The sequence below is a fragment of the Myripristis murdjan genome, chromosome 5 (genome assembly GCF_902150065.1).
Source record: "Myripristis murdjan chromosome 5, fMyrMur1.1, whole genome shotgun sequence".
In the NCBI taxonomy this organism is placed as follows: domain Eukaryota; kingdom Metazoa; phylum Chordata; class Actinopteri; order Holocentriformes; family Holocentridae; genus Myripristis; species Myripristis murdjan.
The window spans coordinates 34,360,313-34,373,729 of record NC_043984.1 but is presented as its reverse complement, the minus strand read 5'-3'; the positions used below and the strand labels follow the sequence as shown (position 1 = coordinate 34,373,729).

Sequence of the window (13,417 nt, the reverse complement as noted above, 5' to 3'; positions counted from 1 at the left end):
TAACATTTTTCTGATTTTCTGTATCTTCTAATTTGAATTTGACTATTTGAATCGCAAATTGGTAGGTTTAGGTTTGGCCCACGTTCATTTATTTATTCATTTATTTATGCATTTCATTATTTATATTGCCTTTCAGTGTGGAAAGGCCTGTGAAGCAGTTAACAGGGCGAGGAGGTTTATCGGCGTCTTTAACAGATGTTGAGTGGACGGCTCTTCCCAATCCTCCCACACACTGTGTGATGGAAAAATAATACAAGGTGCTTTCAGAGTGAGCAGCTCCCATTTAGTGTAAGGAAATAGCTGTTCACATGCTGGGAATCCAGTAGCCATGGCAACATAAAAAATATATATCTGTATAAAGATATTTGTTTAGTCGGGGCAAAGAGCTGCGTGCATGGTGAGGAGTGAAGACAAGCTGCATTAGAGCTGATCTCACCATCTGAGGTTTAGTTGAATGTAAAAAAACAAACAAATGGAACAAACCTCAAACCACCTGCTGAATATCTCAAAAAACTCTTTTTATCTCTTTTTTAAATCTTAGTATTCTTTTTAATCAGGCATGCCGTGTGCTGCGAGAATATCTGTGTACAACACATTTATGTAAGCCTACATTTTATTATCAGGGCTCCTACACTGTCTGGAAAAGTATGAAACAGTATGGAAAATGATTCCAGGTATTAATAAGTATGGAAAAAGAAGAGAGAGGATGGAAAAGTGTGTGTGTTTCCACACTAATGCATGTATTTACAGTTTTCTAAAAAGTATAATTCAGAAATTGCAGTAATAAATAAATCATACAAGCAGCGTATTTTCGTTTTGTTCACATTTGGAGCAGACAGCCGGGTGTGTTCTCCACTGAGTGATTTAAACACCTGTCTGTCCAGATTACAGCGCACAAATCAAAGGTAGCATTTGCTGCAGATGGGAAATTTTCTCAGAAATTGCTTAGCTGTCCATACAAAAAAAAAAAAAAAAAAAAAAAAAAAAGGTTGGCGAAGGGCTGAAAAACAGGGAATAGAGCAGCACGGTGCAAACCGAGTGTGAAATAGTTTGACATCTCCAACATGGACAAGGCAGCACCACTGGTCAACATAGACTTAGTCTGAAAAAAAACAACAACACAGATGTGGAAACAGAGGTCGGGAAAGGTCTGGAGCTTTGAAATGGAAAATGTTTTAGAACCCAGTGTAATTAATATTTACATTTCAGTCTAATTGGATTCATATTTATGTCCATATTTAAATTTGAAACTGGCAGCCCTATTAGAAAAGATGTGGTGTGATGTAATTTTATAGGCTGTAAATTAGCAGTTTTAATGTGGAAAATATGAATGCAATTTGCAAGAAAGGCCAAAAATGACCTCAGAGCCTCATTTGCTGCACTGCACATTTTGTTCCACGGAATAAAATACATAAAGCAACTGAATTATCGTCTCTCAGTTAGTTTTTAATACTGATTGTTACAAGTGAGGTGCTAATAATTGGAGAAGCAAAGCCATCTGGTAGTTTGCTGTGCTAATCTAAAAATAACAGGTGCAATGAAAATGTTATATTAGTGATAATTTCAGTGTCCAGCGGTCAGGAGAGTGAGGAGTTTTAATGAGAGGCGAGCTGCTGCTGGATGTATTTTAGCGATCACAGCGATCCGTTCAGCACAGCCTCGGTTTTGATCGATGTTTATGTAAAAGCTCGTTCAAGAAACTCCGTAGAGATTTGGGACTGAAGGGTGGAGATGCTAATTTATGGCGGACGAAAACAGGTTGTGCTTATAGAGCCTATATGTTCACGCTCCTCCTCCCCCTCCTCCTCCTCCTCCTCCTCGGCCGGTTAAGGAGCGTCCACAGTGTGTTAAAGGTAAATCTGCCAGGTTATATAACGTCCGGCCAACAACAAAGTCTGAACACAATGCAGAACAAACACAGCAGACTTCCTGCTATTGTTGCATTCAGCCAGCCCGCTCCTCACATCCTCCTCCCCCTCCTCTCCTCCTCTCCTCTACTCCCCCTCCTCTCCTCCTCTACTCCTCTACTCCCCCTCCTCTCCTCTCCTCTTCTCCTCCTCCCCCTCCTCTACTCCTCTCCTTCTCTACTCCCCCTCATCTCCTCTCCTCCTCTCCTTCTCTACTCCCCCTCAACTCCTCCTCTACTCCTCTCCTCTCCTCCCCCTCTCCTCCGGCCCCTCCTCTACTCCTCTCCCTCCTCTCCTCCTCTCCCTCCTCTGCTTTTATACTCCTCTCCTCTACTCCTTCTCTTCTACTCCTTTCCTCCTCTCCTGATCTCCCCCTCTTCTCCTCTGCTATCCTCCCTTCCTCTCATCACCTTGTTTCCTCTCCTCTCCTCTCCCTGTTTCCTCTCCTCCCCTTTTCTTTCCTTGTTTCCTTTCCTTTCCATGTTTCCTGTCCTTTCTATTCCTCTCCTCTCTTCTCCTTGTTTCCTCTCCTTTCCTTGTTCCCTCTCCTCTCCTCTCCTCTCCTCTCCTTCCCTCCCCTCTCCTTGTTTTCTTTCCTTGTTTCCTTTACTTTTTCTTTCCTTTCCTTTCCTCACCTCTGCTCTCCTCTCCTCTTCTTGTTTCCTCTCCTCTCCTTTACTGGCCTTGTTTCCTGTCCCCTCCTCATTTGTCCTCTCTTCTCCTTTCCTTTCCTTGTTTCCTCTCCTCTCCTTGTTTCTCCTCTCCTCTCCTTTCCTTTCCTTTCCTTTCCTTTCCTTGTTCCCTTTCCTCTCCTCATCTCTCCTATCCTCTCTTCTCTTCTCCTTTCCTTTCCTTGTTTCCTCTCTTCTCCTCTCCTCTCTCTCTCTCTCTCACACACACACACACACACACACACACACATGAAAACACACACAAGTCATTCACACACTCTTTCCCACACAGCTGTATGCACTCAGTGACCTGCTGGATCAGGTGTGTGTGTGTGTGTGTGTGTGTGTGTGAGTGCATGCGTGTGCGTAGGATTACCTCCTGTTTTTGTTGTCATGACGGCACACAGGAAGTGTTTGTTCCTCCTCCGGCGGCTGCACCTGTGGAGCTTCCCACCCGATAAAGGTGGCCGCCGTGGTCGCCAGAGGTTACCTAGCGCGGCGCTGCGTTCCTATTGGCTGCGGCGCCCTCTGAGATGTGTCGTTTCCATGGTAATCCAGCTTCCCAAGCCCGGCGGGGTTAATGCCCTCCTCACAAGCCTGAAAGCCGACCCGCCGGCGTGTCAGACAGTTAAAAATCCCCAAATCCAAACATCCAGGCCAGAGACAAAATCTTGTTGTTGTGTACGGATCCAGTGGAGTAAATAGTGGCTTTGTTTCCAGATGTAGGTTACTGTGACACAGGAAGCTGTTCTGTCGCCTGCCATTGTGCACCGGAGTGGGAACTGGCAGCATATACGTTCAACACTTTTTTATGAGCAAAGATGAGAAAGACAGATGGAGTTTCTCTTTGGTGAAGGTGTTAAGACACCATGGAATGACTTTCTTAACTTCCTTGATTTCCTGAATCTCCTGTTGATATCAGGATGATGGCCAGGATGCAGCATGGGAACAGATCATCCAGAAGCATTCAGAGCAACATTCTTGTTCAATATACTCAAGCACTTTATACAGCTGTTTCTATTTCTTTTAGTCGGTCTTGTATTTTTTATGAACTCTCTTAAGCACTTTGCACTTTAAACAGCTGTTTCTTTATATTCCTTAAGTCGGGTTTGTATTTTTATCTCCCTGCTGGTCATTTATTGCCTCCTCCGTTACTGTGTGTAGGAAGAATGTGTTGTTTGCTTGTTTTGTTTATGCAAAGTCGGGACTGTAGAAACCGAATTGCCCTTCGGGGATAAATAAAGCTTTCTGAATCTGAATCTGAATCTTAATCTGAATCTGAAGAATCACTTAGCTAGAGAAACAGTTTTATTTGATTGGATGGGTGGAGAGGTGGATTCAGAAATTTGCAACACGTTATTTGGTTGACATTTTTACTTCTGCATTTTCATACTTTGCATTTACCTGATATTAAGACTGAACTGTCACCTGGTTACTGTAAGAAAGGAGCAGAGCGAAATAAAAACTACGATGTTGGCGATTTTGAGACAACGTGCCGTCTGTGTAAAATAAATTTGCTAATCAAAGGGGTCATTTTCTGGCTCTCAGTCTCTGGAACAGCTTGATGATATTAACAACGTTTTTCTCACCATACAATAGTGCTCATTGGTCCGTTTCACAGAAATCATAGTTGAACTGATCAACACCAGGAAATTAGTTAGGGATAGGACATTTTATTTGATTAAATGGGTTGCGGGGCTGGGTAGTTTTTATTGGTTTAAATTTTTACTTATGTCCACCAGGCCAACATGAGGCCACGTTCATGCTCAGTTTGCTGCAGTCGTCAGTGTTTTCTGTGTGTATGTGGGAACACATTTAGATCATAACTTAGAAAAACCGACTGGGAACTTTCTGAGCTCAGTGTACGAAAAAATGACAGCCGCTACATCAAAACAGTTGTTGTAGCTTAAAAGCGTCACCTCACCTGAACAAACTCATTTAGCAAAGCAGCTAATGTTGACGTTGACATAAAACTGCCAGCCACGAGCTTGTGTGCTAATCAGACGTGTTGCGTATGGTCACATAACTCAAAGCTAAAAGTAACTTCTAAATCTACTCACTAAAAAACCCACAGATTCCCCGTTTGTACCCTGTTTTGCTGCAAAGCACAGTGTTATTTACCTTGAAGTGTTTTACATGAATGTGGCTCATGGCATGTGCTTTGTCTGTGAATGAAGACATTACAGAAATTAACAAATGGTGTCCAACATCTGGTCTCAGTCTGGAGAAGTCAGAAAAAGGGGATTTTGCCCAAAACATTGGAGTATTCCTTTAACATGATGAGAAGAAGCCATTAATTTGACACGGATGTTTTGCCCGTTCTTTCGCTCGTGTCAGAGTTGTACTGAAACCGGCCTGTAGAGGGCAGCAGAGCACACATGGCTCATGGTTTCGGTGTTAAACTGAAAGTGTAAGTTGTACATTTTGAAACACAGACCTGAAGACCTCCCAATATGGCTGCCGTTATTATGTATCCCACCCGAGTTCTGGGCAGGATACGCCCATAAGTGCTGTGATTGCTCATAGAATCTGTCACCCAATTAGTCACCTGTTCATCGCCTGTAAGACCCCAGCTGACCGTAACTCTAACCATAACCAAGTGGGCGTATCTTTCCCAGAACTCGGGTGATATTCATAATTTGTAATATCGTGTTTACACCTCGTTAACGCCCCCTGTTGACCCTCACAGGGAACTGAACCCCGTGACCCCGGCGGTGTGTGTGTGTGTCTCTGCTGATGTTATTAATTTATCATTTAAATGACCTTGTTCACACAGAAAATAAATTATTTCCTGCCGGCGCACAAAGAATCATCAGACGCAGCATAGCAGCGGTAACAATACCCTCTTAGGGGCATTGTAGGTTTCTATGGTGACCACAGCGATTAAGGTGGCTACGCTCCTATTGGCTGTGCCGCCCTGAGGTGTGAACCGGCTGACCCTCTGTTCCCGGGCAGAGACTAGGCTCCCTGCAACAGATTACTGAGGAGACGACTTCAACACACCTTGCATTTTGGGATTCTGTGTGTGTATGTGTAGGTGTGTGTTTGTGTGTGTGCAAGTGTGTGTGTCTATTATCATTCATTCATGTCATTATGACGATTGATACCAAATTTATACAGCAGAAAAAGGGTTGGGGTGTTTCAACATTGGATTACCTGCATACTAAATTAAATTTAAAAAAGATTAGATTAGGTTAAAATGAATTGGATAAAAAGAATTAGATTAAAGAGAATTAGATTACATTTTAAAAATATTTATATTTTAGATTAGAGTAGATCATATTACATGAAGAAAGATAAATTTAGATTAGATTACATTAAAAAAAGGATTAGATTAGATAAAAACTAATTAGATTATATTATAGTTGAATAGATTACATTAAAAAGAATTAGAGTAGATTATATTTAAAAGTTAGAGTACAGTAGATTACATTGAAAGCATTACATTATATTGAAAACTATTAGATTACAGTAAAATAGATTACATTAAAAAGAATTGGATTAGATTACATTACATTGAACTAATTTTTCCATGTGGTGAAAGTGTGTTGTTGCAGCCGAAGGCAGTGATACGAGACAGTAGAGAACCATGTCTGTTGTCCATGTCTGTTGTGGTCCCTGGCTGTGTTGATGACTGTGTTGATTTTGCACCAGATGTGTGCATCTCACCTCATTTAAATTCGTGCAAGTACTGAATGTGTGTGTTTGTTTCTTTTTGTCTTACGTGCAAAGGTTTAGCAGTCATGAAAGCTACGCAATCTTTTGGGAAATCCTGCCTCTGTCCATCCATCAGAGCTCCTGTAAATAATCCTTTAATTCACATCGACTCACCCAACTCGTCATCTAACGTGTTGTTCTCTCTCTGTGTGTGTGTGTGTGTGTGTGTGTCTTGCAGAAGAAGAGGAAGCAGGCCAGTAGAGATGTTGACTCCCTCAGTCTCTGCAGTCTGGACATCAATGTGAGTTTTAAACAAAAGTCAAACTGAAACCTGCCGGTCACTCTCGCTGCTTTGTATTTTATATTTAATGTTCAGTGTGTGGAGCCTTGCTGCTGACCTGGAGAGGAGACTAAAGGGGCTTTCCAGAGCAAAGTGTGTAAAGTATGAGCAGAGATGTGTAATCAGCCTTTAGCCTTGGGAGTGTATTCTGAATCCAGTCTCAAAAGTCTTGTTTTTTGATTATGTGAATTAGTTTCCTTGGAGAGTTTTAGTGTCTTGTGGTCTAAATGTAGTTTCTTTCTTAGAAGTCACATGCTCATCCATCCTCACCTACTGTAAACAAATTGCAAATCTCTTCTTCAATCACTTTGAGACCTGAGCAAATTTACTTGTTTTAAAAACATTGGAAAAAACCTGACCAATTAGTAATAAAATAAAAAAAAAAAATAAAAAAACCTAGCAGGGGGGAAATTTTTGAGACATATCCCAGAAAATAAAAATTCAAAAATCTTAAAATTATCAAAACATGTATTTTTTTCAGAAGTTACAAGAAATTTTTATTTCTAATTATTAAAATGATGTATTTAAATGTCAGATCAGTGATTATAGATCAGATTTCTTGTGTTCAGGACGCATTCAGATTCTTTTCACAATAATTTAATACTGAACACAAACCAAATTTATATAAAATTGATATGAGGGGCAAAAAAGGGCAAAATCACTTCAAATGATGGTTAACCTGGGGGTCCAGAAATATGGAGAAGTTTGTAAACCCCCCTACCCCAACTGGCTGCCCCGCCTCCTCCTGTGGCACTGACTGACAGGTGATGGACCAGAGGGGTGGAGGAGGAAGGGTGAGGATGAGGATGTTTGAGGGTACGAGGTATTTTTGTCCATGTGAACACAATGAGATGCGAGGAGGCATTGTGTCTTTCCCATCAGCCCGGCCCCGAGCCGCGTCTCCGCAGAGGCTGAGACACCGAGGGGGTTTGGGCTCGCTTTAAACTCCACTGATTCACCGTTTCTGCTTCCTGGAGTGATAGCACATTCCCACCCTCATAATCACAACCATTACATGAGCCGAGTTAATCAGAGCCCTTAATGCGTTTGTCAGTGGAGCTGCTTGTCCAAATTAAATTTAACGCCGTCAGAATGGGACTGGAAGTGACCGATGCAAACCGAGGAGTGAAATATTTAGCTGGCCGACATCGCTGCATCGGCTCAATATTCAAACCAAAGTGAAAATTCAAATGATGACCTCTTTGTTGCTGTTTTAAGCCACCAACATGTGAAGTTGGCCAGCTTGTTTATTGCAGGTTTGCATACATTTTCACTCCTAAATAGACCTTTATAGGATTTCATACCCCTACTAAATAAGATTTAACCCCACAGATCTTCATCACAGGAGATTTTTATTATTAGATATGGCTGAGCACTGGATTTAAGGTCCTGGGTTTAACTTATTAAATTTAACTCCTCTATATCTCACTTGGCGACCCGCTGGAGCCTCCTCGAAGGCCCCTGGGTGCCCGCTGCCCCTGTTTTGCGAACCCTGCCTCATCCAGTCAGCGTGTCTGTATTTTTAGCCGCCTGCCTCGCTGGCAGCAGCCGTTCTTCCCGGGCGTTTCCCCCCCAGCGCTGAGCTTCACGTTGGACAGGATATCCACCCTTTTCAATACATTTAAATATGACAAGCAGGCCCAAATGGACCATCTGTCTTATTTCACAAACCCACGTTGGCCGATAATGTACCTGGAAATAAAACTGGGCCGCGAAGCTCCATTGTTTTGTGTACTTTGAGTCGATAGAGTGGAGTGACTCAGGGCCGGTGTCGCATCGGGGAGCATTGTGTTGCTCGTGATCAAAGGACCCGGAGACGTTGTGATGTCAGACAAACTGCAGAAACTCATTTTAATTGTTTTACAGGTCAGAGATCGATCATGACGAGGGTTCAGGGTTAAAGGGACAGTTTGTACAGGGAAGATTTTAACTTTACGGATATATTACACTCACATCCAGCAGCGAATACCACTACATCGGTAAGAATCTGAACCACTACTTTAATATCGAGAAAAAAATGCACTGATAAATGTGATTAAACAGAGGAATATTCACTCATGTACCAGTAATATTGTTGTCTAGACAGGAGATGAATCAAATTAAATCAAATTGAATCAAATCAACAACAACAGTGCAACCCACGCGTCTCATGTCTGGGTAAAACCAGGTGAAAAGCAAATTTATTTATTTCTTTATGCATTTGCCGTTTTTAAATCCAAACTGGACTGTGTCAAACCCGGCTTGAAATGTCCAAGCAAACAAAGGTAAATAAACACATGGATGTCACAGTAAAATGTAGCTCATCCTCATAAAAAAAACCCAAACACAACACACAAGCGGTCCTCAGAAAAGTGTGTTACACTAATCGAATCAAACGATTTTAAGAAGGTGAGAAGGATTTAGAATTATTGTTACCAGCTTTTAAATTTAAGAAACTTAATTAAACTTTAATATTTTCCCATTTTTCCCGACAAAAGACTAAAGAAACAAACAAACAAACACTCCTATGAGCCTCAGAATAAATAATGAAATAAATTAATGCACAGAAAAATGGGAATTAAATGAACAAATGAATGAACACATCAATAAATAGGAAGAAATTGAGAAATATATTAATCAGTCAACACATAATTGCATTCAAAGCACCGATTTAATTAACTACTGGATAATAAATGCATTTGTATATTATATTACATATTAATTAACTTGGTCTTCCATACAGTGAAAATGAACGTCAAGAGTCAACTATGACTAAGAAGATGGAAATTAAACTGAAACTGTTTTTCTGCATAATTTTTAGTCAAGTTCCCATAAATATTGAGTATTTATGGTGGCTGGTGTGTGTGTGTGTGTGTGTGTGTGTGTGTGTGTGGGAGGGGTGACTCGGTGATTTAGCAGGTCACTATTGTTTCTCTATGGGCAGTCCCTGACCTTACCCACCCAGCCTGTCCATTTATACACAATGGAGCTGATTCAGAGGGTGCCAGCTATTGAGTTCACAGTACTGAGTTCAACATGAAGGAGTGTGTGTGTGTGTGTGTGTGTGTGTGTGTGTGTGTGTGTGTGTGTTTCCTGACGACTCACAGGTCAGTTTGTCATGACACACACATCTGACTGCCACACTTGTGAGCGATGAAAATGACCCCGAATGACAATAACAGAAACTTTGAACTTTAATAATCGGTGTTACTCTGATCTCTAATTAACCCTCAGCTACACAGCCACAGGACGAAGGGTTGAGTGTGTGTGTGTGTGTGTGTGTGTGTGTGTTGAATTTAGTAGCAGACACGTGCTGGCTTGGCATGTGGTAAGCCAAGAGAAAGCAAAAGAGAGAGAGAGAGAGTTTGGCTTGATAAGTCTGATACTGCTCAAGGCCACACACACACACACACACACACACACACACACACTGACTGGAAAACTACTGGAAAGCAGGCCAGTGGCTTGGCTGGCCACAGGCTATTGTTTCTCTCTGTGTCTGTAATTAGAGCTCAGATTGTTATTGACTGCAGCCTCAGTATCAGCAGCAGGTCGGGAGCTCGTTGTTGTCGTTGTTGTTGTTGTTTAACTTCAGTAAACCAGTTAAAATCCATATGAAGCAGCGGCCACACCGTGCTTCACACCTCCACTCTGTCAAACTATCACTCTGTAAAAAAGCATCGTAAGGACAGGCAGAAAAAAGTGGCCTTGATCTGAGTTTTCCTCAAATATGACCCAGATTTAATGTTTTTTTTTGTTTGTTTGTTTGTTTGTTTGTTTTATTCTACTTTGGGTCACTGTCATATCTGGTCCTAAATCAGACATGTAAGATTTAGCATCGCACCAAGGTTTGTACTGTAAATCTGCAGAACTATTAAAGCTGGGATATTTTTTTTCCTAATGAAAGAGTGCATATCCTATCTTTGTGATTTTAAAATAATTGAAGGAAACACATGCAGTTGAACTATTTATGGTTATTTATTGAATAATTGGAACCTGCTTTGTGGAGGCTCTTGTTGCTTGTCAGTCTCTCTCTCTTTTTTCGAGCCGTGCTCTGTTCATATTCGCTAAAGTGATCGCGCTCCAGGTGTTGAAGCAGATCGGTGGTGTTTCCTTCGGTCGCTCAAACTGTTTTTACATTTCACTTCTTTTTGTTCAGTGTCGTCTTCATTAAAGCCGAAATGTGTTTTTCTTCAGTCCGAGCTGCTCGAGTCGCTCAGTCGGCTTTGGGTTTCAGTTCTCCTCCGTGCTGCTTCGATGTGGAACACACACAGCGGGAAGAGTATACACAATTTAAAAAAAAAAAAAAATCAAAATTACCAACATGTGCAAGATTACATCAGTTACAGGTTCTGAATGTCGGTTTTGATTAATTTTTTATTAATTGCCCAGGCCGACTCCATACGTGATGGGGAAGGCAGAAACCAGTTTGAATAAGTGATTCCTGCCGTGTGAACGCTCACATCAGAATCCATGTGGGTTTTCTCCCGCTCAGCGCTGAGCTCAAATCAGTCAGAGCCTCGTTACTCGTCTTCCTTCCTCGGTGGAACAAAACAAAACTCGGAGGATCGCAGCACCAGCAGCGGCGACACAGCAGGGTGTAAATATAACGGCTTACGGGAAGATGCTTCAGTCAAAGCTCGTTCTTGCCACTGTTACCATGGAAACCACTCAAGAGATGAATCCCTGCTATGATAGTCACTTTAATAAGCGGTGTAATGGTCACTTCATCACTTTGAGTGCACGGCATCAATCATCTATCTGTCTTATCGTTGTAGTGCCTCCACCTCTCCAGGCTGTTTGGTTTTTATTGTGTTTTTCTGCTGTGCAAGTCAATTTCTCAGGATTACAGGCTAAACAGCTGCTTCTTGCTAATGTGTAGAGGACCGGCCATTTCACTGTAGGCTACAAATATGACGTGCATTTCTTATTTCTAATTTGGATTGAGTGTATTAATCGTATGGAGCTGCTGGATGCCTAAATTTCCTCCGGGATCAGTAATACCCCCCCGCAAAGTGTTCACGAGTCTTCCTGGCATCCACATAAAAACTGCAACATTAAAAAGAAGCAATAAGTAAAATGACACTGCATCAATAACACAAAAGGACAGAAACAAGCCAAATGTAAAGATCAGTAAATACGACGTAAACAAAAACTAAATTATGCGTCACTACTTTAGTATTTCTGATGATAATGTCATGCATGTTGTTCAGTGTGTATGTGTATAGGGATCCGTCCACACCGATTTCAGATTCGGGTCACGTTGAGAGATGAATGTGACCAGTTAAAGGCAACAAGATCAGATGTGGACAAAAAAATAAATAAATAAAGGTAGCTGGGTGATTTTGAGTGGCTGTGTGAACGCAGCCGTCACAGCAAACAGTTTCTGATCTTCAGGAAAGGTGAGCGAGAGAGCAGGCGACGTTCAGACGCTCAGATCAGCTGTGTCAGGCCTCGGGCGGCGCTCTGACCTGGTTTTTACTGTTCCTGTCGCTGGGCTGGACCGAGGGTTAGAAAAGCAGGTCAGCAGCAGAGAAATCAGCTGCTGGTGCTGATACAGATCCCCCTCTGCAAAGGCAGCAACAACAAATGATATTTTTCGGTTTTCTTAAAATGTGCCTCGGTATGTAGAACGGCTCTGTTACCATTAATAATGACAATAACATTAACAAAGCTGTGTTTTAAATCCCAGCTACACTGAAAAAAAAACTAGAGTACAACTTTGCATCGACTTCAGTCCAGTTTATTAACTTGTTGATGTGAATATGGAAACGTTTTCTCACACCCGTTCTCAGTCTCTCTCCATCAGACAACAGATTTTTGGCTTTTCTTTTAAAATCTTTATACATGACACGTTTTGCAGCACCAGTGTATTTTCCATATTTGTCTCTATGGGAGCTGTTGTAGTTATAGATACCGTCTGCGGTCGACCTTTGAACTCTGTAAAAAGGAAGTCGGCCTCCCATTTGTGTTGAAACACACAACTTCCAGTATCAGTTTTTCTTTTGCTCATGGCGTCATGAAGCGGTGGCCATCCTGCTGTATGACCTCTGGCCTCCACTGACAAGGTGTGGCTGTTAATGTTAATGTTAATGTTACACCTGCTGGTTGAGACTCACCCACAGGTGGCGCCATCAAGCTACATGACTCCCCCAGCAGGCTGCCAGTTTCCCAGTTTTATTTTTTAATATATATTTTTAATAACTGTAACACTGTTTAGCTGGGCTTTTAAAATACTTTTCCATCACTTTAGTCTCTTATTTTTACAAAAAGCCTTTCTATGGACGTGATGAGTCGCAAATGATCAATGAAACAAACAAATAAATAATTAAGTTAAAATACTAGCAAACCAAGCAACAGTATTTTCCACCTGTCATTTAGTGCTGACACAATTAGTCAATTAATCGACTGATGAACAGAAAAACAATCGGTCACAATTGTAATCATTTGCTTTTTAGTCGTTTATCAGATTGTGATATTGTGTTGCTTTTCTCTGTTTGTCATATTTTAAAATGAATGCTTTGTTGTTGCTGCTGTTGTTTGTTATTGCTGGTCAGACTGAGGTGTGTTTTATAATCAAACGTTGCATAAAAGTGATAGAAGACACAAAAGTAAATGGCGTGGTGTCGCTTACAATGAAGTTTTTGTACCTTTGCTTTGAATTTTCATACTCTAATATCCCGCTGTGCTCAGCCAATCAGAGTGTGAGCTCACGTCGCCTCGATGTGAAGGGGAGACCCTTTTCAATCCCAAATCTGTGTCAAATACTGTCAGTAGACTATTTTCATTGATGTATAAAATGTGTTAAAGGAAGTAATCTGAAGACATCCCTTTGGGCTCAGATTTGGGCTCTTCATTTTTGA

General features: G+C 41.5%; 2 protein-coding genes across 2 annotated transcripts in view; one reads left to right on the top strand and one right to left on the bottom strand.

The window, feature by feature from the left end:
- LOC115359829 (zinc finger protein 585A-like) overlaps positions 1-13,417 on the bottom strand; it is a 1,044,768-nt gene that overhangs the window by 297,064 nt on the left and 734,287 nt on the right. The window lies entirely within an intron of this gene.
- Positions 1-13,417, top strand: part of arhgef3 (Rho guanine nucleotide exchange factor (GEF) 3) — a 62,413-nt gene that overhangs the window by 23,392 nt on the left and 25,604 nt on the right. Inside the window, exon 3 of the mRNA XM_030052382.1 lies at positions 6,474-6,536. Coding sequence (XP_029908242.1) covers positions 6,474-6,536 — 63 coding nt within the window. The remainder of the gene's footprint in view (positions 1-6,473; positions 6,537-13,417) is intronic.